This window comes from Akebia trifoliata, chromosome 1 (genome assembly GCF_017979445.1).
Source record: "Akebia trifoliata isolate Shusen 1 chromosome 1, ASM1797944v1, whole genome shotgun sequence".
NCBI lineage: Eukaryota > Viridiplantae > Streptophyta > Magnoliopsida > Ranunculales > Lardizabalaceae > Akebia > Akebia trifoliata.
The window spans coordinates 1,422,441-1,447,076 of NC_141375.1; the positions used below are offsets into that span (position 1 = coordinate 1,422,441).

Consider the following 24,636-nt stretch of genomic DNA (forward strand, 5'->3'; position numbering starts at 1 on the left):
TAAAAAGAGGTATTCGTGTATTCGAGATTCTGTGTGATAAATTTTTTCAAAATTATGATAAAACTGAATTATATTGTATCCTGAAGACAAGTTTGTCATTAACCCATCTGCATTTTCGTATCCAGTTGGAGTAGGGGCGCCTGTTGTCTATAAAATAACGTAAATTACTACGTAACTCAGAGCAATTTTTCTTTTTCAAATTCTATTTTTATAACAATTATTCATGATAATTGATTTATTAGATTATAATAAATCGTTAATATTAAAATGAGATCTCTTATATCATTCCTTATTTAAATTCCAAGTGAATAAGGGTGTAGCGACATGTGCTCACGTGAGCTTCATAAAAGCCTCGAAAATGTAAGAAAACTTTATTAAGTAGAAGATTAGAATGTTCGATCTTCACCAATATGTATCAATAGTCTACTACAGCTGAACTGAACTGAACTGTAGAAGGGTACTTTTGGAATCCGATTTATTATTTGTCGTACAATAATGTGTGGCAGAGGGCTAATCCGTAAAAAAGTATCTTTATTTGTGTGGGCAAATCTGGCATCAGCACATGTAAATGGAGATGTGTGGGCCCAGACAACATGGACCTTACACTACCAATTATTTTACACGTGTCATGTTTTAATTCGTTAAACTATAAAGGCTTGCCAGTATAGTGTAAGAGAAACTGCTCATTTTTTAATGGCATGTCTTTATTTCGAGAGGCACTTTATTTGGCATGAATGCCAACCCGATAGGCCTACCAAATAATCCGATCCAATAACTAAGGGTTTGGATTGTATCAGAACTCTTAATTGGATCGGATCTGTATTCATTCTACCAAATAAAATAATGTTCAAATATAGAAGGTAAAATTAGATAACAAATCAAATTTTATCTGATCCAATCCAATTGTTATCTGACGAGATTTAATTCAATCAAACAGTTATTGGACCCAATTTGAATCCATGATCCAACCCAATAAGTGACTCTTGGTGGTACCACAACTTGATGTGGTGGAGGTACCTTCCTTGGCTGGTTTTGGTTATGTGAACTTGATTGGCTTAGGCATGGTAAGCTCTCACGATCGATCGTTGGATGAATGAGTTGAGGTTGTCATTCGGGGATGAAATTTGATATGACCTGATTGTTATTTGATAATAAAATTTATTCGATTCGAGTGATAGTGGACCCGATTTGAATCCAAATATTAAGATTCAATAGGGATTCAATCAAATAAATGACTATTGGGAGTACCTCAACTTGATAGCATGGTCACAAAGTTAGAGTATGAACTTAAATCTGCAACTTTGAAAAAAATGTTAAAAAGGAAAAAAAAAAATTATGAAAATCAAAGATAAAAATTATATTAAAAATTATGAAAAATATATGTCTAACGAAAATTCATAAAATCAAGTTATTTTTATCAAATCCCATATTTTTACATTTATGAATTATCATATTCTATTATGCATCAAATCTCAGATTTAAAAAAAGAGAAAATGTTCAAAATTTTATCCTTGAGAAGGTTAAAAAAATAAAGAAGGGAAAAAGTCAATGATTTTTGTTATACGTGGAAAAGTCGTGTTTTTTTTTTTAATTTTTTGTTTTTTTTTTGCTGTTTTAATCATTAGAAATGCAACTCACATTTTAAACGTAACTTTTTCAAAAAAATCGTCGAATATGATTTATGGTAAACCCAATTTTAATCCAAATATTAAGATATGATAGGAATCCAATCTAATAAATGACTATTGGTAGTACCTCAACTTGATGTGAGTGAAGAACCTACCTTACTTGGATCTTAATCGATCCAACTCTCACGATCTTGGTTTTAAATCTTGTCCAAGACCGAGATAACTTGGTCAGCAACAATACGACTATACACGGTATCTTAACATTCGCATCATCTCACGAGACAAACATCATGTCTCAAATGATATTTTTAAAATCTTGGCTGATTCAACCAGAATTTTATAGATTTTGATAAAAATAATTAATTTATTTAAAATTTAAATATTTATTAAATAAATAAAAAAAATTTAATCAATTTTATTTTATTAAAAAAAATCATAATTATTTTAATTTAAATATATGTAAATCAATCAATATAAATCTAATTAAATGGATTCTCGTCCCAAGACAACTCGGTCTCTGTCATCTATGGACGAGACCAGATGTCAAATTGAGTTTTCAAAGCAAGCTAATGATCGCTGGTTGTATGAACAAGTTGAGGTTGTCGTTAACGCATGTTGACATGAATTTTGAGATAACAAGTACATGATGGATTTGATGTGTTGGAAGAATTTGACCCTCTTATAATGCATTTGTGAAAATGTAAAAATTACCAAATTACGCAATAACTAAGGAAAGTCAATTAATATAATTTGATAAACAACATAATCGTCTAAAATTTTGAAAATATTTCACGATTTCGTGAATTACTTGACAAGGCCCAAAAATTCGAGCATTTTTGGTTTATGAAATTTCTTGTCCAAGAGGTTTCAACTTTCAACACAAGACATCTGTGAAAGAAAACTTGGTCATAAAGATTGGAGGGTTTTTGTACAATTTTTATTTTTAGCAATTCTTACAATAAGCTCAAATTGAATGTTACATTAAGAACATTTTACCATCTTTAATGAGTAGAAATCTATAAAATTGAGGTAAATGAGCCCAAAAATCTCCCCCAGCCTAGCAACCACAAACACCACCCAAACCTTGGGTTGGTTTCTCACAAATCCAACAATCAAAAATATAAACCAAAACTACAGAAACTAGAGAGTTGGATTTGGAGTTGGAGTTGCCCACCAAATTTACTTGTAAGGAGTGAGTAGGATGCATGCGTTGTGGCCTCCGAAGCCAAACGAATTGGATAACGCCACCTTTATGTCAAGCCGTTCCTTCTTGGGGCCCACCAGCACATTTGTGTCCTAATTTCAATTGAACCTTCATCATTAGAAAATTATTTCCATCATGTAAGAAAATAATTTAGAGCATGGTTTCAACACATTGGATATCGATATATAAAACAATCTCGCTAAACTAGACCAAATCATCCCAAGGCCAACTTATTGTATTCAACTACAGCCCTAAGATTAGCCTGCTCAGTTCGTCCTAATAAAGGGTCTATAGATGACCAAAACAAAAAAAAACCAAGAGGGCCCTTGAATGTTTAATTAGGTCAATTCGATGAGATAGCTCACCACAAGAATGGTAGGTGGAGACTGCAGGCAAGAAGATTTGAACAGCATCTAAATTCACAAGTGTTTACTTGTAACGACATTAATAAACCAAGAATATAGGTGCAATTAACGGCCGGAATAACAGTTTCAGTAGCAAAAAGACAGTTGTAAACAAACTATATATGTAGATGGGGTCATATGGACCGCATGTCAACGTGGTGCCCAAATTCACCATGGGTGCCACATGTATGTAGAGCATAAAATTTTAAGAACTATATATAAAATAAAATAAAATAAACCAGAATTGAAAAAAGAGATTTTTTTCACTGTTGGATTTAAATTTTAAATCTAGGAGGTCAATGACTGTCCATTTTTAAACTCAATATCTGACGCCAAAAATGCTCTGTTTTGGGGGATTTTTTTTCCAAGTCCAATCTAGACCACAAACAAGAGGCTGAGTTGTCATTTGGACCAATGGGCAGTCCACGTGGCCCAAAAGTGGACCTCGGTCCATACTCTACATGGTCTCTTGGTCCATGCAACCTTTTCCCATATATAGAGGGTAGCGTTCAGCGGACAACGTTGGGATACAAAATTTGTCCTATATGGCTTAAAAGATTCGGATTGCACTGATTTGTTTTGTGAGGATATCTAAAACTTCTAACCCCATCAAAAGTGATTTACAAATTAATGGTAAAAATTCGACAGTCCACAATTCTAAACCACTTTTGATGGGATTAGAAGTTTCAGATTGGCTGATTTATATATATATATATATATATATATATATATATATATGGGTAGTGTTCGGCTGACAATCTTAGGACGACAACGTTGGTTGACAAAATTTGTCCTATATGGCTTAAAAGTTTTGGATTAGGCTGATTTTTAAGCCATAGAGATCATTCTGACAAAAAATCAGCCCAACCGAAACTTTTAAGCTCTATACGACAAATTTTGTCAACCAACGTTGTTGTCCTAAGATTGTCAGCCGAACTCCCCCCTACTATATATAACCTTACCTAAATGCATTCCTTCTATATTATATACTTAAATTGTAAGAAGGGACTAAGATATAAAAGAAAACATACCACGCCTTCCTCAGGGTTTTCAAGATTGATATTTGGATGGACCCACCCGGTCCTTATTGCCTGATGTGAAAGGAAAACCCAGCTCAGAATTAATCAATATTAAAATAAAAGAATAAAATCATTCAATCTCATCTGTATTGTATGAAAAAAAATCGATCCATTTATAATCAACAATATTTATGATTTAAATTGGAATCTAAACTATCTGGGATTTGATTCCATGGGCCATAATTTATAATCACTCTTATTTGTAGTCCCGCCCACACAGATCATATTGGTTGATCCAACCAAACAGTAAAAGTTGTAGGTGTCCTCAAAAGTTTACATGAACGCCAACAATCCAAACTATTCCTATAAATCAGTGTTTCAAGTCAACTTTCAAAGGCATTGGAGACTTATGCATTGAAGCGAGCCTCTAAGAGAGGAACACTTACACTACTTAGAAGGGAAATATTAGGAGTTTAATGCTTAGAATCATTTAGCGTTTAACACTTACACTACGAGAGCTTCTATTGGCACTCCAAACTTTTACTTATTATAACCAAATTTCTTAAATTATTTATCATACCCTAATTAAAGATTAAAACACACAATTCAAACACTATAAAAGTTAGGTTCAAGTTATTACCTCAACGTTACGAGGCATTATAACACATTCAAACAACTTCAACAGTTGTTTACAATTCGGATTAGGCTCATATAAAAACCCTAAATCTAACAAATAGATATGAGAGAGTTTCTATTGGCACCCCAACTTTTACTTATTCTCAGCCATTGACCTTTTTTTTTTTAATTGCGGTGTAATTAGTAAAAGGTGGGGTGCCAACAGCAGCTCTCTAAAATTCATTGAAACACCATATAAAAAAATATAATAAAGGAAAATTCTAACATTCCCTTGTATTCTAGGTGGTAACAATGCATGTATCGATGAGAGACTTTCACTGACTAATACCACAAAAATAAGTCAGTTACCTGTACTGTTGCAACGGCTTCCACAGCACCAGCAGCTCCTAACAGGTGACCAATCATTGATTTGGTAGAGTTCACTCGTAGCTGCAAAAGCTGGAGATCTCTCACTTACTGAAACATAATATGAAATAAAATAAGAGAGAGCTTCTATTGCCACACCGACTTTTACTAACAGTACCCCAAGATGTGTGTTAATTCTATGGTGATTTACATATGAATTGGAGTGTTGTTAGCAAAAGTTGGTGTGGCAATAGAATCTCTCTAAAATAACCTGAATGCATTACAAGTACCTCAGGATTCTGGCCAAAACAACGAACAAGAGCTTGGTACTCCATCATGTCCCCAGCCTGCGTTGACGTAGCATGGGCATTTACGTAATTTACATCTTCCCTCGATACCCCAGATTGAGCTAAGGCCTTCTCTATGCAAAGAACAACACCCATCCCTGATTTTTAAAGATGGGTAAAAAAATGAGATCCATCAGTGCAACTTCTTCATGCCTTGCATGTGCTTTGCATGGCTACATGGGTGTCAGTGTGTGGTTTCCCCAACAAACAAGCACATTTGTATAGTTGACTTGAAGACTTGGAAAATATTATTTCATACATGATCATTACGAATATATAGAGAAAAATAGACTTAAAGTATACATTTCATTAATAGTATCTAAAGTATCACTCAAGTTTCTACTAAAATTGGAGTACATATTTGTTTTGAGATGGTTCAGCCCAACCATTGGTGGGCCAACAAACGAAAAATCAGTCTGATTGACGATTTCTAGTTTTTGAATAACAAAAGTGTTTCAGGTTTCCTCTTTTGAATATCTTTAAGTCTCTTATAATGATGACTCTGATCTAGTGTTGCTGGGATACAGTAATAATTTTTAAATTGATGGAATGTGATCAATTAAAAAAAATTGATTTTTTTGTCTTCAATAGTAAAGAATTTATTAATAAGAGAGCAAAAGGAGGCCTAGATGACCTACCTACAATAGGGACAGCTACCAAACTCACTCTCTAACAAGGAAAATCAATTCCCACATAATAAAAAAATAATCATTTTCTTATACCATCTGGATGAGGCTCAGTCATGTGATAAGCATCACAAGTAAAGCTTCCACCAAGAAATTCAGCATAGATATTTGCTCCTCTTTTCTGCAGAATGCGACAAAAAATGATTTAGAAATGTAAAAAACACATACATTTAAGGGGAAAAAAGGTTCACCAATATTATTAGAAAAACAATAGAAAAAGTGCAAAATAAATAAGAAGAAGACTTCTACTACTACTACTACAACAAAGACAAATTAATCATCCCTATTAAAAACCAATCCAAACACAAAATCCTCAAAGCCCAATCCTTTGAACTCTATGATAAATGACAAACACTTCAATATAAGGCTTTTTTAGAGAGAAAAAAGAGCACAAATGTCTACAACTTCCCCTTCAAAAGTTTTCATATTCCTTTCTTTCCAAATACCATACAAGATTCCAAATGGAAGCCCTTCAAAGCAAGTGCCCACAAGATGTGTTGAGACAAGTTAGAACATACAAACAGGCCCAAAGTCAAAGAAAGTAGATACCAAACTTGTTAAGAAAAATAACAATATAACAAAAGATAGTTCCCAGACTCGTTGCTTATTTGGCAGAAGTGAAAAAGTAATCAATAATAATCCATTTGCGATCAAGTTATCCATGATTATGATTTTGTTAAAGCAAGCAATCCAAAAACCACAATCCCAAACAAAAGGACTATGAAAGCTACATAGTAGAAAATTATTGAGAAAGGTACTTTCCAATTCAACAAGAACAATCCTGTTTTCATTCAAAGGACTATGAGACCAACTCTCGAAGTGAGAGGGTAGGCCAGAAATCAAGTCAATCTCTTAGAAATTCAGATTTTTCCGAAACTGATGTTCCAAACAAAACCTCCCCACCCCATCCCATACCATGAAGTCATGAACCACTAGAAAATCCTCTTTAAGAAGAGAAGTACCACACCATTTGTCTTCCTAAAATCTAACCACACCCCTCTTGTTCATGATGTATTTAGCACCTTGTGATCCATGTGCACTCCCATGATACCTCGCCACACTACAACTGAAAGGCATATAGGAATATTCACTATATCACCCAAAGTATCTAATGCCATATTTAAATCAAATACCATTTGCGCCTTTTTCGATAAATATCTAGATTTTCCAGAGTCCAATCTCCTACCAAACCTCTTGACCATTGAGTCTTGCAACATCTTCAATCTATAACTAGGCTCAATAGGACCCTAGATAACTCATCGAGAAATAACCAACACTACATCCTTGTGATCCATGTGCACTCCCATGATACCTCGCCAACTACAACCAAAAGTCATATAGGAATATTCACTATATTTCCCAAAGTATCTAATGCCATATTTAAATCAAATACCATTTTCTCCCTTTTCGATAAATAACTAGATTTCCCAGAGTCCAATCTCCTACCAAACCTCTCGGCCATTGAGTCTCGCAACATCTTCAATCTATAACTAGGCCCAATAGGAACCCTAGATAACTCGTCGAGAAATAACCAACACCACCGCCTAAAATGTTCGCAAAGCTACCTATATTTTCAATAACACCCCCCCCCCCCCCCCCCCAAAACAAAATTTAATAACAATTACCTTGAGACTCTATAATTACTTTTGATAGTGATATGGTGATATGGTGTGATTGTACCTTAGCATGTTCAAGCTCTTCTAAAAGCAAAACACCAGCTCCTTCTCCCATAACAAATCCATCGCGGTTCTGTGCAATCACAAAATTACATTTCATGTTAAGAATTTTAAATACAAAATATCAGGCAATGAAATACCTCACAACAATAACACACAGGTTAAATCTGATGTTCAAAACTGAGGTTGTGAGAACATTAGCTTATGATGCATACCCTCTTCTGAATAGGTGCAATATTATGTCTAAACTAGAAAGAATAGTGTAACACTTCATTTATTTTTTTATAATGTTTTTCTCTTTTATCGATATTTTCCAGTTCTCAATTCTATCATCATTGCCATCAAAGAATTATCTAAAAAGTCTAGGCCGGCTAAACAAATCCCGTTCTTGAATAAATTTGATGTACACCTAAGTAACTAAAACTTGGAGCATATTCGGGTGAGAGAGTGGGAATGTCTAATAGAAAAATGAATTCGAGTCTGGACATACATACATTATTGAGGGAAAATTTGTAATTTAGTTTGATTTTATCTTTCAGGGTAACTTACCAGACAAGGGACCTCACTCACTACCTCTAAAAAAAAAAGTCTGTGGTCTGTGTTTGAGGATGTACACGCCAAGAGATTGTGGTTGAGTTTCACACTTCGAATTTCACTCTGTGAAACAAATTGAAATTATTCTTTATATTTTGAATGATAAAATACAATAATCTCAATGGGGCTTTATATAGAAAACATGAGAAATCCTAACCGATGGGATCAGATAACCATAATCGGATCTAATCTTAACAAATCCTATCCTAATCTGTAATATGATATGGTGTATCACAATACACCTTATTAATATGCTTAATACTCTAACACCCTCCCTCAAACTCATGGTGATCAACAATTACCATGAGTTTGAGATAATCAATATCTATCAAGAATCTATGAAGACTCATCATTCGCCAATTATCACACTGTTGTTGAATCTTTGACAATAATGGTCGGCCTCATTCTTGTAGGTGAGTTGCCATCGAAGAACTACGTTTACCAAATATGTTTTGGCAGTCGTAGAGTATTTGCCCGGAAAGGATGATGATGAATCATTTATCTAATTATGTAGAAGTGTTGGAGGAGCAAGTAGCTCAACACGAATTAGCCCCAGTGGGCAAAGATCAGTTTAGGCTTAGACTTAAACATGTCGGATTTTAATACGAAAAATGTCGTCTATAATAGACCAACAAAATTAAACTCAATGACAGCTCCATCATAAGCTCAATCATTGATAATGGCCTCTATTGGGCCTTAAAAAGACTTGATGTAGTCTCCATCATGGGAGAAACATTGGTCAATAAGGCTTAGGGTTTTATGAAATCCCATAAGCAATCTTGGGTTGTATTACACCCATAAATAAAATGATTTTTTTTTTTTTAACAAAATGGATCATGGGCAAATGTTTCAGACTGGGGCTTGGGCAAGGCTGGATTGTGACTAGGTGTGCTCTAACAAGTAGGCTATCAACAAGTTGAACTTGATTTTGGATAAGTGGGGAGGAGCAGCAGATCTAGAGTTAGACAAATACTGGATGGAGCACCAATTTATTGGTGTGTTGAAAAGAACCAAATAAAAAAAACAATTTCTAATAAAAAAACATCTTCAATAAACGATTGTTCTTCACATCTCTGGACCCATGTACTAATTTCTCAAAGAGGCTGTCTTCCCCTCCACAACCGAGCCAAAGATAGCCAAAAATGGGGATTGAGAATAAGGGTAAAAGTTTTCCCAAGTCTCTGTTACAACACCAGTGATATTGAGGCGACAAAGTTGTAGCAACAACAAATATGGGTTTGTGACCATTTAAAAGAAATCTCTTGGCAATGGAGGAGGACGATGAGAGAGGCACCAACCTATACCTACAGCACATGATCTGTTAGAAAAAAGGTCTAAACAAAATAATGATGAAGAAAAGGATGAACAGGAAAGCCGAACGGATAGCAGTAACGCCGTCCGCTGGAGGACACCAAGATCTTAGAGTCGATAAAAAGATCAATGGCTCTGATACCATGTGAAACAAACTGAAACTGAATTTATTTTTTATATTTTGAATGATAAAATACAATAACCTCAATGGGGCCTTATGTAGAAAACATGAGAAATCCTAACCGATGGGATTAGATAACCATAGTCAGATCTAATCTTAACAAATCCTATCCTAATCTCTAATATGATATGGTGTATCACAATACATCTTATTAATGTCCTTAATACTCTAACACACTCTTCAACAACAATAAGGAAATATGATGCTTGTGAGCGAAGATCTAGGGCCTTTCGATCTCTCTTTTTTCATCAAATTCAAATTTGGTCTGTTTCAATTTCTCTTTGATCCTCATCTTAAATTGCTATGATTATGAAATGATCTTCTGTAGGGAATTCTATAAAATGATAAAATGTTTATCTATCCAAGTCAAGTAGTGAACTGGATGAATGCAAGAAGATGGTGAGAAAGATCAAAATCTATCCAAGCTAAGAATTGAGGAAGATGAGTCCAACAAGCAAGCTTTCTACATAACATTAGAGGGTGAAGGAACTATTGTAGCTTGGATAAGTGCTGAGTTTTTCAATTTTAGAACTAGACTTTTTAGGTCAGGTATGTACATTTGAATAAGATTTGGTTTTTACCCTCTTCAATCTAGCTTTTGTGTGAGCAATATGACATTAAATTTATGTTTCCAATAACGCCATTATGTATTATCATTACATTTAGTTTTAAACTTAAAGGATGCAAGATATGTTGCATGGATGTTGGTATGGGCATCATCATAGCTCATAGTCCAACATGGTTACAGCATGTCTGATTAAGCAAACTCCAAAAAAAAAAAAGGATTCATGGACTCAGCATAATATTTTAATAATGAAGATGATAATGGATTATCTAGACTCATAAAAAGTTGGCTTTTTAATGGATAAGCGGGACTTGAAACCATGACCTAAAAGTTGTGCTTGCAATAGGTCAACCAACTAAGCTATGACTTGAAAATAGAAAAAATGAGAGTCATTCATAAATTAATTTTAGGTCAGCTTCTTACATAGTTATTGAGCATGACTCACTTTGTTGTTGGATCATCTATCAAAATAGCCGTATGGCCCCACACAACCAAATAGGGACATATGCGTACGCTAAAGGATACATATATTTATTACTATATTTGCTAGAGAGAAATCTTTTATTTTACAGTGTTGAACTCATAACAATCCTAATTAAAGTTTTGAATCAGAGTTTCAGAAACTTGTTTACTGTGATCTTAATATGAACAAAATAAAAAAAGAGCTTAGCTGATTACAATATCCCAAGGACGTGAAGCTTTGGTTGGATCACTATTCCTTTGTGAAAGTGTTCTGCATGCCACAAAACCTCCCAACCCTACAAGAAGAAATAATCTTACAAAAAGTGAATAAAACCCCATGCTTAAAAAAGTTGATAAAGTCAGATGCATCTAGAATGAGAATACCAATAGGTATAATTGCCGCATCAGAGCCACCACAAAGCATCAAATCCTGAAAGCATTCGGAGATAAATTACAATAAAAGGGTAAAACTAATTTATTTTATGGAAGGAAAACTAAAAATATATGGAAAAGGTCTTACACTTATCAAAACAAATGAACAAGGACTAACAAACTCATAATGCAAAAAACAATAAAAAAAATATTTGTAATAATATGAGGTACTTACAGCATCACCTCTAATAATATGGTTCGCTGCATTCATTATACAAAAGTTGCTTGTCGCACAAGCAGTCGAGATTGAATAGTTTGGACCCATCCAACCCTGCAGATCGAAACAAAATTTAAGAATCTTGTTTGTCCCTGAATGTAACATAATTTTCAACCACATTTGATTTAAACTTACGATATCCATAGCTAGCATCGCAGAACCCATATTTGTGGTAGCAAAAGGTACACAAAAAGGATTCATCTTCTTATATGAAACCCTTAAAGCTTCTGTTGCATCATGGAAAACCTGATCAAAGTAAAACCAAGGGACCATAAACGATGTAAGTGCCCTGTCATAAGGATTGAAAGCTGTTCCTCATTATACCACATTAAGAAAGAGAGATTATATTGCCATGCCAACTTTTTCTAATGCCACCCCAATCCATACGTAAATCACCAAAGAATTAGCACACATCTTGGGGTGTGTAAGAAAATTTGAGAATTAGACTGAATGAAATCATAGAGAATCAGATAGCTAATGTATGACATATTGGCCTTCAACACCCAAAAAGATTTTTTCAAATTACAAGCTCTGAGGTCTAAAATCCACATTTAAATCTCTACAAATATTGAACCTCACCTTCATGCCACCCATTGCAGATCCAATCAGAACACCACATTTAGCTTTATCTAACTCTCTCATTACATCTTCTGTGATTCCACCATCAGCCAAGGCTTTCTTTCCAGCGGTAAGCATGTAAAGCATGAAATTGTCTGCCCTCTTAGAGAGTTTCGGTGCTACCCATCCATCTGTCAAGAAAGACTTGATTTCTCCGGCAATCCTCTAAATGGAGAAAACTAGGATTAAAGTCACACCATCCATTTGTTAAAGTATAAGGGAATTGAGTGAATATGATTTACCGTGGGGAATTGGGCACAATCAAAGGCCTCAATCTCACTAATGCCGCTGACACCGTCAAGCAGATTATTATAAAAGAAATCTGGATCGTGACCAACCGGGGTCACCACACCCATACCCGTCACGACAACCCGCCTTTGCTTCGTAGAAGGTTTCTTTGGTGTGACTTCCTTTACAGGTTGCACTGCTACATTCATGGCTTTCCCTGCAATTATAATAAGTGAATAAATCAACAAATTCAAAATCAAAATCTCTACTGATTACTTCTACTCGGTGTTTTTAGAGACGCTTGAGGCATAAGCCTCGAGGTGTTGGGGTGAGGCGACCAAACATCTACAGCGTGGTTGAGGCGTATGCCTCAATTGAGGCATGACTGAGGTGCAAGTATTTTTGTTGAGGCGTAAGCCTCAGATGTAAATCAATTTTTTTGTTTAAATTCATTACTAATTTCATGTAAGTATTTTTATACACCTATTCTTTCAATACTACTAAATAGGATATTCTAGAAAACGATACCACATGACCAAATCAAGATGAAGATGATATGGATGATGTAGAAGCATTTTATATATGGTAGAAGATAGGAAGTGATTGGGTCTTGAGATTATTTTTTAGTGGTGGACGTGAACTTTTTAATTTTATTTGTTATAATGGCGGATCATGGACATGTTTAGTTTTGAGTATTGGCTATCAACTCTTAATTATAGGGGATTGAAACTTGGAATTTTAAAATTAAAAATATATGTTGGTTATCTTATTTTTTATTTTTTATTTAAATTATTTATATATTTTATACTATTTATTTTTAAAAAATCATGTGCATGAGACTTACGCCTCGAGGCACTGGAGATCCCAACACCTTACTGTCTGAAAACATTGCTTCCACTAACTGATAATCCATCTATAGGTAAAATATAGAACACCGTAACAATCACTCATGGCTTAGATCATCATCATCATCTATGGCTTAGTTAAAATATTGGATAGGCAATGTGAGTCCTTCTTTCTTTCAACTCTATTTAGAACCTTCACCTAGCATCCAAGCACTCTTAACTATTATTGGTATTTTCTTATTTGTCTATGATCTACTTGCCCAAGCAATTGATCGACTTTCCTTATTTTATCCTCTATAAAAGTCAAACCTAGATTCCCTTGAATACATTCATATTCGATTTTGCCTTTCTTATATTACAACTCAACTATACTCCTGCTACAAACATGTTTCTTACATTTCCAACATTCTACTTTATAAAGCACAACTTGTCTTATTTTCTTTTCCTTTAGATTTCTATCCACAAGTTAGTCATATAATACTCCAACAACGAGACTAAACTTTAGACAAACAAAACTAATTCTATAAGATGAAATCCTTACCAATATCCACGTCTTAATAAATAATTTAATCTAAAATATGGAAGTGTGCTTTATATGTTTCCTCCCGAGATGAGTACCTCTAGTGAAGGGCCTAGAGGGCTTACTTGCATTTATATCATCCCTGAGAGTTTTTACTGAATTTGCAATACTTGTACCCTATTTGAGTCTAAGATGACCCTCCATAGTTGTAGTTTTGACTCTCTCCCTCCCCACTTCCCCCTCCAACTCTCCCTCCTTCCCGTTGCATTGACCAACACTACATCATTTGCAAATAACATATAACAAGAATCCTCTAATTGAATATTCATAATTAGTCCACCCAAACTCATTATAATTGGAAATTCCCTTATTTCATGACCAATTTTTCTCTGCCCCAATTAACATATCCTTAATAACATCGTCATGCGTGCTCAGAATTATCTTTTTTTTTTCTTTTTCCTTTTTTTTCTTCCATTATCCACCAATTTAACTCTCTAGTGGACATGTCATATAATTTTTCAAAGTAGATAAAAGTCACCAAATTAACTCTCTTAGACTAATTGTTATATCAAGAGCCTTGAATTCGTGCACATTTGAAGACTATACTAAACTTTATAAATTAACCAAAACTCAAGCATTCCTATTATTCCAAATTAGATAAAGAAAATCAGAAACAACCTAACTATAAAATATAAAATTAAATTAAATAAATCCAACTCGATTACCAGTATGGTTGGCTCGATTCATCCGCCTCTGCCTTCGACTCATCGTGCCCGTCTTCGAACCAAACAATGAGAACCCATGATCACCAAATATAGCCAAAGAAGAAGTTAAACCCTTTGAACTATAATACTCCTCACAAGGTTCAAAACCACCCAAACAAGAACTCATCAAACCTTGAAAACTTGATCCACAAAAGGACGAAATCAAACACTTTGGAAAATCTTCGTGGCTGATTCGACTAAATTTCGATACAACCTTTCTCCTCCTCGTCCAACTACTCAATCTCTTCTGAAACTGAAACATAGAAGATTTGAGAGAGTTTTCTTTATCGGATGGAGTTGATATACAAGCTGCGACAAGCCAAATACAGAGAGGAGAAGTAACAGCATAGGCCGCCATTAGAGAAATTGAGAAGAACCCAATTGAGAGAATAGAAAATCAAGAAAACCCAAGAAAAGATTAAGGGGAGAATTACAGTCTTGAATGAGAAAAATAAGAGCTTTAATTAAGAGAAGGGATGGGTTTTTCTGGGTTTCTAAAAACGGAGAAGTTCGTATCGTTCAATCTGAGATGAACCCAATTAAGAAAAGAAATCTTTCGTTGATTTCGAAGTTCGAAGTCTTAAATCAGTTTTTGCGCATCTCTGTCACTCTGTAACAGAGAACGCCAAATTGGTGAGAGAGAGAGCGAGAGACAGACGAACAGACACGCAGCAAAATACAATATAAAAAAAAAAAATTATAAATGGATCTATGAGTATATGAGGTATGAGTACGACCTGAAAAATAAAACAAATGGATTTTTTTTTTTAATTTATTAAAATATTTTATTAAAAAAATAATAAAACATTAAAAACTCGTTTTAATTTTACGATATTTTTTTGAGGCACGTGGCATGTTTTTTTTCTTATGAAGACCCAAGTTTCTTATTTACTTGCACAAATATTTGATTAAAAGTCTTTTGTATTTTAAGAAATATTATTTTTATTAAATAATAAAAATATTATAGATGAATATTTCTAAAGTGACTTCCTACTACACTGGACACACAGCTGACTTCGAGGCATTCGATAATTTTTCTCTCGTGAAAAGCATTTATGAGTGTTAACCAACCAACTACTCCACAAGATTGATTGAGAGCGGAGAAAAATATAGGATCGACACTTCTCTCTCACCTAATAAAAGTAGAAAGAATCGACCATCTAACCTATATGAACCTAGTGCTCTTGTAGTAGGTTAACCAACCAAGTACTCTAAAAATAATTTATTAAAAAAAGGGGAGAATCACGAATATAAGAGGTTCATAGGGCTTAACTGGAGTATGACACACTTAAGAGTAGACAAAATTATAAATTTAACATTAAGCACACCTCCACGCTAGCTCATGACAGTGCGTAGTCACTCCAATTATTTTTAGAAATTTCGAACAATGATTATTTTATAATTTTACAATATTCATTTGTCACTCATTATAATATGATAAACAATGATGAGATAGATAATTATATATGTATCAATAAGATTATTTTTATAATTTAAATAATCAAGTAATATAAATTTTTAGTCAACACTATTGAGCTTTCTCTCGTTATAATATTTAGTAGGTGGTATCGAGATTTGAAAATTGCACAACACCAGAATCCAAAAGTCAACACTAAAATTCAAGAGACAAGAAAGAGTTAGAAGTAGGTGGCATTTGCAAACACACGTGCATTACAAAAATAAGGATTTATGCAAGAATTTTTTTTTATAATTAATTTAAAAATGTTCATATTAATAATTTAATTTTATATCATATTTTATCATTTAATATGGTATAAGAGTCTTTTGTAATTTATAAAATATTAATTTAAATGATTTTGTAGATAATATGAAAAATATGATATTTTTATAATTAAAAAAAAAATAAGTAAAGTGATTTTATTAGATCATGAGAATTTGATTGCAATTTTAATTCTTAACAAAAATAAAAATGATTTAATATAAAAAATAAAAAAATTATGCCCACAAACACCCATTCGTCTTACTTACATAGATAGGAGTCATGAATTGCAATTATGAATTATGAGGAATTTTTATTTTGTCCAAAAATACCCTTAATGATGATAAAGATTGAAGGTAGTATAGGGACTTTTTCCAGAAAAAAATAAAGAGGGGGTGTCTTTGGAATAAAAATGAAAACAGGAAAACAAGTAGCCTTTTCTCATTAAAAATAGTAAGATGAGATAAAAACAGATGGAAATATATATTTAAAAGTATTTTGTAATTAAATAAATATTAATTAATGTAAATTTTGGTCAATAATTCACACCTTTTCTCTTGTTATAATAGTATAGATATGAATATTTTGCTATTCTTATTAGATTGATTTGGATTCGATCCAGATGGAATAAATCTGATATCTGCAAAATATAAATAAATTCATATATTTAAACCAAAGATATATTACAATCTACATAATTTCTCATATTTATTGGGTTGGGGCCGTCCATAACTGATCCAATAAGATATCAAATCAAACGATTATCAAAACCTAAATCCTAGATCCAAATCCAAAGTTATCAAATTAAAATGGGTCGGATTTCTTCAATCCTAATCAGATTGGCAATTGGTTTAAAAATTAGATATCTCCTAATGTGAATCACGAATTCTTTCATTTCAAGCCAATACCAAAATTTTAGAGCAGAGTTTGACGAATATGGTAATAAAGAATTTTTTTTTGGTGCAAGTTATGTTAAATTGAAGAATTAAATATCACATTTGTTTTTCTTCAATGGATCTTCTTTAAATAAAAGAAATATAAGTTTATCTTTTTACTAACAATTAAGATTTAAACAAAGAGTCGTGACAAAATGACACACTAACACATTCACAATCAGTGGTTGACGTGACAAATGTACATAGCAATGGATCTTTTTGTTCAAGATACACAAGGAAGAAGATCTATGCTTCTGTGCACTTGCCACATCAAGCGCGTATGTGTCAATTGTGATAAAATGATGTGTTAATACATATGTAGTTGACGTGGTAAGTGCATAGAACTACAGATCTTTTACTTGAGAAACACAAGGAAAAGATTTACGATTCTATGCATTTGGTATCAACCGTGTACAAATCATCTATGTGTCAGCACGTCATCTTATTATTAGTCTTAAATAAATTGTGTGGTTGAGATGCATTTTTGGAAAAATATCATCTATGGGAAAAACTTCTAACCCATGTTTACAAGTTGAAAAATTGTGGACCGTTCATTTTTTGTAAACTATTTTTGATGGGGTTAGAAGTTTTGGAATGGGCTGATTTTTGGTGAAGATGATCTCCTCACCGTAGAGATCATCATCACCAAAAATCAGCCCATTCCAAAACTTCTAACTCATGTTTTGAAAAATGTTTTGCCAAAAAGTTGGCCCTTGAACGCCATCCTATATATATATGGGTCACGTTCAGCACCAAACAGTTTGGCCAACATTTTAGCCAACCATTTTTGTCTTACATGGGTTAGAAGTTTTGGAATGGGCTGATTTTTTGTGAGGATGATCTCTACGGTGAGGAGATCATCATCACCAAAAATCAGCCCATTCCAAAACTTCCAACCCCATAAAAAATGGTTTACAAAAAATGGACGGTTTTTCAACTTGTAAACATGGGGTTAGAAGTTTTGGAATGGGCTGATTTTTGGTGAGGATGATTTCTAACATGGGGTTAGAAGTTTTGGAATGGGCTGATTTTTGGTGATGATGATCTCCTCACCGTAGAGATCATCCTCACCAAAAATCAGTCAATTCCAAAACTTCTAACCCATATTTTGAAAAATGTTTTGCCAAAATGTTGGGTGCCGAACATTTCCCATAGATGATATTTTTCCAAAAATGCATCTCAACCACACAATTTATTTAAGACTAATAATAAGATGACGCGCTGACACATAGATGATTTGTACACGGTTGATACCAAATGCATAGAATCGTAAATCTTTTCCTTGTGTTTCTCGAGTAAAAGATCTGTAGTTCTATGCACTTACCACGTCAATTACATATGTATTAACACATCATTTTATCACAATTGACACATACGCGCTTGATGTGGCAAGTGCACAGAAGCATAGATCTTCTTCCTTGTGTATCTTGAACAAAAAGATCCATTGTTATGTACATTTGTCACGTCAACCACTGATTGTGTATGTGTTAGTGTGTCATTTTCTCACGACTCTTTGTTTAAATCTTAATTGTGAGTCATAATAAGGGTCGTAGGAACGTGACCCTATATATATATATAGAACAGCGTTCCTAAGACTCATATTGGGACTCACATTGTGACACACCGTTTTGTCTTATATGGGCAAAAATATTTGGAATGGGCTGATTTTTTGTGAGGATGATCTCTATGGTGAGGAGACCATCCTTGCCAAAAATCAGCTCATTATGAAACTTCTACACCGTCCAATTTTTGTTGAAAAATTATAGACCGTCTAATTTTTGTAAATCAATTTTGATGGGGTTAGAAGTTTTGGAATGAGATGATTTTTTGCCAGGATGATCCCCTCATCACAGAGATCATCCTCACAAAAAATCAGCTCATTCCAAACATTTTTGCCCATATAAGACAAAACGGTGTGTCGCAATGTGAGTCTCAATATGAGTCTTAGGAACGTGACCCATATATATATATATATATATATATATATATATACGGAAATGTTCAACACCCTTAGCTTTACCCTACACTTAAACAAACGTGTTTTGTCCTACATGGATTAGAAGTTTTGGAATGGGCTGATTTTTGGTGAGGATGATCTTCTAATCATAGAGATCATCCTCACCAAAAATCAGCCCATTCCGATATTTTTAGCCCCATGTTTACAAGTTGAAAAATCATGGACCGTTCATTTTTTGTAAACCATTTTTGATGGGGTTAGAAGTTTTGGAATAAGCTGATTTTTGGTGAGGATGATCTCCTAACCATAGAGATCATCATCACCAAAAATCAATCTATTCCAAAACTTCTAACCCATGTAGGACAAAACACGTTTGTTAAAGTGTAGGGTAAAGCTTAGGGTGGGGAACGGGACCCATATATATATATGGAAATGTTCAACACCCTACACTTTACCAAACGTGTTTTGTCCTACATGGGTTAGAAGTTTTAGAATGGGCTGATTTTTGGTGAGGATGATCTCTATAGTTAGAAGATCCTCCTCACCAAAAATCAGCCAATTCCAAAATTTCTAGCCCCATGTTTACAATTTGAAAAATCGTGGACCGTCCATTTTTTGTAAATCAATTTTTATGGGGTTAAAAGTTTTGGAATGGGCTGATTTTTGGTGAGGATGATCTCCTCACGATAAAGATCATCCTCACCAAAAATCAGCCTATTCCAAAACTTCTAACCCATGTAAGACAAAACACGTAGGGTAAAGCGTAAGGTGTTGAACAAACCCATATATATATATATATAGGATTAGGATCCGTATACACATAAAGCTACAACGCGTTTTGTCTTATATGGGCAAAAATGTTTGGAATGGGCTGATTTTTTGTGAGGATGATCTCTATGGTGAGGAGATCATCCTTGCCAAAAATCAGCCCATTATGAAACTTCTAGCCCCATGTTTACAAGTTGAACATTTTTAGACTGTCCAATTTTTGTAAATCACTTTTGATGGGGTTAGAAGTTTTGGAATGGAATGATTTTTTACAATGATGATCCCCTCACCACAGAAATCATCCTCACAAAAAATCAGCCCATTACGAACCTTTTTAACCATATAAGACAAAAACGTTGTAGCTTTATGTGTCTACGGAACCCCACCCATATATATATATTCAAGGGCTATATGTAAAAACATATGAAAAAACAATGGTTTTTCAAAATATGGGTTAGAGGTTTTGGATTGAGGTGATTTTTTGCAAGGATGGTCACTATGATGAGAATATCATCCTCACAAAAATTCAGCTCAATCAGAAACTTCTAAATCCATCAAAAGTGATTTACAAATTAGTGATAAAAATTAGTAAAAAATTGACGGTCCATGTTCTAAATCACTTTTAATGGGGTTAGAAGTTTCAGATTGGACTGATTTTTTTTTTCGGATGATCTTCCTATCATAGGGATCATCCTTACAAAAAATCAGCTCAATCCAAAATTTCTAACCCATATTTTAAAATTTTACTAATGTTACATTGTTTATACATATGTTTTCTCATATGTCCCTTGAACCTGACCCTATATATATATATATATATATATATATATATATATATATATATATATATATATATATATATTTTATGAGGATGATCTCTATGATGAAACTTTTAACCTCTATTTTGAAAAATGTTTGGCACAATGTTTGACTCTCTTTAGAGCTTCCGATCGCTTCCCATACTTTTATATAGGTATAACAATTAATCTTCCTCTTCGCGCAACCCACATTTTCTAATTGAACCTATAAAGAAATATTTTTCAAGTTAATAGAATAAGAAACAATAAAAGAAAAAAGGCACGCAACTACTCGTCACTAGAAAAAGAAAAAAATATGATAGAAAATAAAAGTGGAAGGGTTGTCTTTGTCTTGATTTGTTTTTTATTTATTTATTTATTGTATGGTTCTCAATCTTGTTTGTATCTTTCTCTTTTGTTAATGAAGTATGAGTGGGCTATACTTAAAAAAAATAATGATAATATATATGGTTATAATGATATAAGAAAACAAATGATGTTCTGTTAAGAGGGGAGCCGCGGAAGCAAACCACCTAGAGAGAAACCCTTTATCGGAACTTATACCAAGTTCCAAAACACACCAACAAGCAATGACTAATACTACTAACAATCAAAGTAAAGCAAAACTAACTACGAACGTAAATAACAAATAAAGATATGCTCACACAATATTTACGTGGTTCGACGATGTGCCTACGTCCACGGGGGTGAAGGGAGAATCCACTCTATGAAAAAACCAACGACTTGCACAACCCGCAAGTTCGTCTCGAGAAGAAAGCTCGATTTTTAACCAAAGAGAAGATCAAACTCTTCCTTTGTAATCTCTCCTAGCTCTCTCTCTAATTTTACAGATTTCTATCTAACTTATTCTACCACAAAATAACTGTTGTATTTATAATAGAGAGAGATATGCTATTGGCACACCAACTATTGCTGATAGAAGTTATTGCCACACCAACTACTATTACTGATGCTACAATTCTCCACCTCGTACATAATTTGAAAACACCTCAAATTATGGACGAACACAAGAAGAAGCTGCAAGCATGCAAAGCTATACCACACAAGAGTAACCTGTAACACCAACCCGGCTGCACCATTTTAACCATGGCTGCCTACGTACCCTCTGATCAGGATCAAGCCATCGTAGTTCTTTCTATCTCTTCATATAGACTCCACCTCACCCCAACTCCGCCTTGAAGGGCCATACCCTCTTGGGCAACTCAACACGGGCCAATATGAAGCAAGTCTAAGTAGTACTGGAACTTGCTACCTGTCACCACCTTGGTTAACATGTCTGCGGGATTCTCACCTTCCTCTATAACATCCCGCACAAAATGATACCTGACGTCGATATGCTTGGTACGAGCATGATGAACTTGATTCTCACACCACAAGTTCGCACAATCATGCTTAATCCCCAAATCATCTAGAATACCCCACAGCCACAATGCTTCCTTCACTCCCTTTGCCATGGCCATGTACTCAGCCTCTGTAGTAGAAAGTGCCACTATAGCCTATAACATCAATCGCCAACTAACTGGAGCACCATGTATACTAAACACATAACCAATAGTAGACCGTCGTCTGTCTAGATCACCTGCATAATCTGAGTCAACAAACCCATTAATCTGACATGTATCTCCACCAAAACACAAACCCGTATCAGTGGTACCCTTCAAGTACCTCAGGACCCATGTCACTGCTTCCCAATGTGTCTTCCCCGAGTTTACCATGAACCTATTGACCACACTGACCGCTTGTGAAATATCTGGACGTGTACAAACCATGGCATACATCAAACTACTAACTGCACTAACATAAGGTACACGTTCCATATGTGTTTTCTCTTCCGCTGTAATAGGAGATTGTTTACTAGAGAGCCTGAAATATAGAGCCAATGGAGTCACCACTAACTTAGCACCTTGCATCCCGAACCTTGCGATGACCCGCTCTATGTAGCCTTTCTGACTTAAGAACAATCGTTGGTTTGACCTCTCTCTTCTGATCTCCATACCCAGGATTTTCTTAGCAGCGCCCATGTCCTTCATCTCAAACTCTTTACCAAGTTGAGATTTCAGCCTATCTATCTCCACTTTACTCAACGAAGTAATAAGCATGTCATCCACATACAAAAGAAGATAGATATAATCACCTCCATGAAACTTCCGAATATAGACACAACAATCATAATCACTTCTGGAGAACCCATGCTTTAGCATGAAGGAATCAAATCCCTTGTACCACTACCGAGGAGATTGCTTCAATCCATAAAGTGATTTCCTCAAGCGACATACTTGACGTTCCTTACCCTCAACCTTGTAGCCCTCAGGTTGATGCATATAAATTTCCTCATCCAAGTCTCCGTGCAAGAAGGCTGTTTTGACATCAAGTTGTTCCAACTCAAGATCACCGTGAGCAACAATACTCAATAGCACCCGAATAGAAGTATGCTTCACCACAGGAGAAAAAATCTCATTGTAATCAACACCATCTCTTTGTGCAAATCCCTTAGCCACTAGTCTAGTCTTGTACCTTGTACCGCCGAGATTGGAAGGATCCTTTTTCCTTTTGTACACCCACTTACAACCAATAGCTTTCGTTCCCATTGGCAATAGGACTACCTTCCATGTTTGGTTCTTCTAGAAAGATTCCATCTCTTCTTCCATCGTAGCTGACCAACTCTCACTATCTCTATCCCAAATAACTTTTTTGAAGGTGACCGGCTCATCATCCTTTATCGAGAGTGCGTATTCAACCAAGTTTACCTGCCCATAATGCCTCAAAGGCTGATCTGAACCCAACTTCTGAACTTGCTTGTATGCTCGCTTCAGCTTAGTGAAAGCCAAAGACTCTTCAAGCTGTTGTTGTTGAAGCACTTGTACATTCTCTTGCTGAACCTCCTTATGTTCAAGCTCATCATCACTCTTATCTTGAGTGTCTTTATGATGCTCCTCTTGAACATAACTAGAACCTGGTTGGTTTTTAGGTTCTAGATCAACTACTTGAAACTTTGAAGTCCTAACACCTTCATAATCCGATACCATAGCTTTGACAAAGCTATCATGGAGCTCTCATCAAAAGTAACATCTCTGCTGATTATGAACTTAGAATCCTCTACACACCAAAGGCGATAGCCTTTTCCTCCCGTTGCATACCCCAATAATATTGCCTTTTTGGCTCTAGCGGCAAGCTTTTCCTAGTTGACATGGTAATAGGCTGTGCAACTGAAAATTCTAAGTCTCTTATAATCTGCATGCTCTTCTGACCACACCCTGTAAGGTACATCTCCATCTAACTTCGAATGTGGAGACCAGTTCACTATGTAGCAAGCTGTAGCAACCGACTTTGCCACTATTCTTTGCTCAAATCAGCATTAGAGCGCATACACATTGCTTTCTCCCGCAATGTTCGGTTCAGTCTCTCTGCGACTCCATTCTGCTGTGGTGTTTTTCTGACTGTCCAATGCCGAGCAATACCTTCCTGATCACAGAACTCCTTGAAGGCACCCTCTATATACTCTGTACCGTTATCAGATCGTAATGTCTTTAGTTTTCTGCTCATTATGTTCTCAACCATTGCTTTCCACTTCTTGAATGTCTCAAATACCTCATTCTTATTGTAGACACCTCAATTTGAACGGGCCACTTCTCGAAAGGGCCCAAAAATATCGATTTAAATGGGCCAACGGGCCTTAAGGGCCCAACTCATTGAAAATGAACATTTTTACCAAATCGAGGCCCCTAAGACCTCTCAATGGTTTAGGAGGCCACCAAA

General features: G+C 34.7%; 1 protein-coding gene across 3 annotated transcripts; it reads right to left on the reverse strand.

Annotated features, from left to right (window-relative positions):
- Positions 1-2,515: 2,515 nt before the first annotated feature.
- Positions 2,516-15,369, reverse strand: LOC147410292 (3-oxoacyl-[acyl-carrier-protein] synthase II, chloroplastic-like). 3 transcript variants are annotated; one of them, XM_086433588.1, is made up of 13 exons: positions 14,644-15,369; positions 12,568-12,770; positions 12,287-12,490; positions 11,843-11,953; positions 11,666-11,761; positions 11,443-11,488; positions 11,275-11,354; positions 7,950-8,018; positions 6,306-6,390; positions 5,527-5,681; positions 5,240-5,329; positions 4,268-4,327; positions 2,516-2,924 (listed from the first exon to the last, which is right to left on the reverse strand). In XM_086433588.1, the coding sequence occupies exons 1-13, from the start codon at positions 15,038-15,040 to the stop codon at positions 2,808-2,810; spliced, it is 1,713 nt and encodes a 570-aa protein (XP_086289714.1). In that variant the 5' UTR covers positions 15,041-15,369; the 3' UTR covers positions 2,516-2,807. The 3 variants fall into 3 exon arrangements, with proteins under 3 accessions (XP_086289714.1, XP_086289724.1, XP_086289729.1); XM_086433598.1 differs by having other exon boundaries at positions 5,240-5,320; positions 14,644-15,367; XM_086433603.1 differs by lacking the exons at positions 2,516-2,924; positions 4,268-4,327 and having other exon boundaries at positions 5,240-5,347.
- Positions 15,370-24,636: the final 9,267 nt, after the last annotated feature.

Bases quoted from the DNA above. Each gene is read 5' to 3' on its own strand.
- LOC147410292 (XM_086433588.1), bottom strand. From the start codon at position 15,040: ATGGCGGCCTATGCTGTTACTTCTCCTCTCTGTATTTGGCTTGTCGCA. The intron at 8,019-11,274 runs GTAATCAGCTAA...GTGATTGCACAG, and splicing joins CTTCACGTCCTTGGGATATT to AACCGCGATGGATTTGTTAT. The intron at 6,391-7,949 runs GTACAATCACAC...CGCATTCTGCAG, and splicing joins AAGAGCTTGAACATGCTAAG to AAAAGAGGAGCAAATATCTA.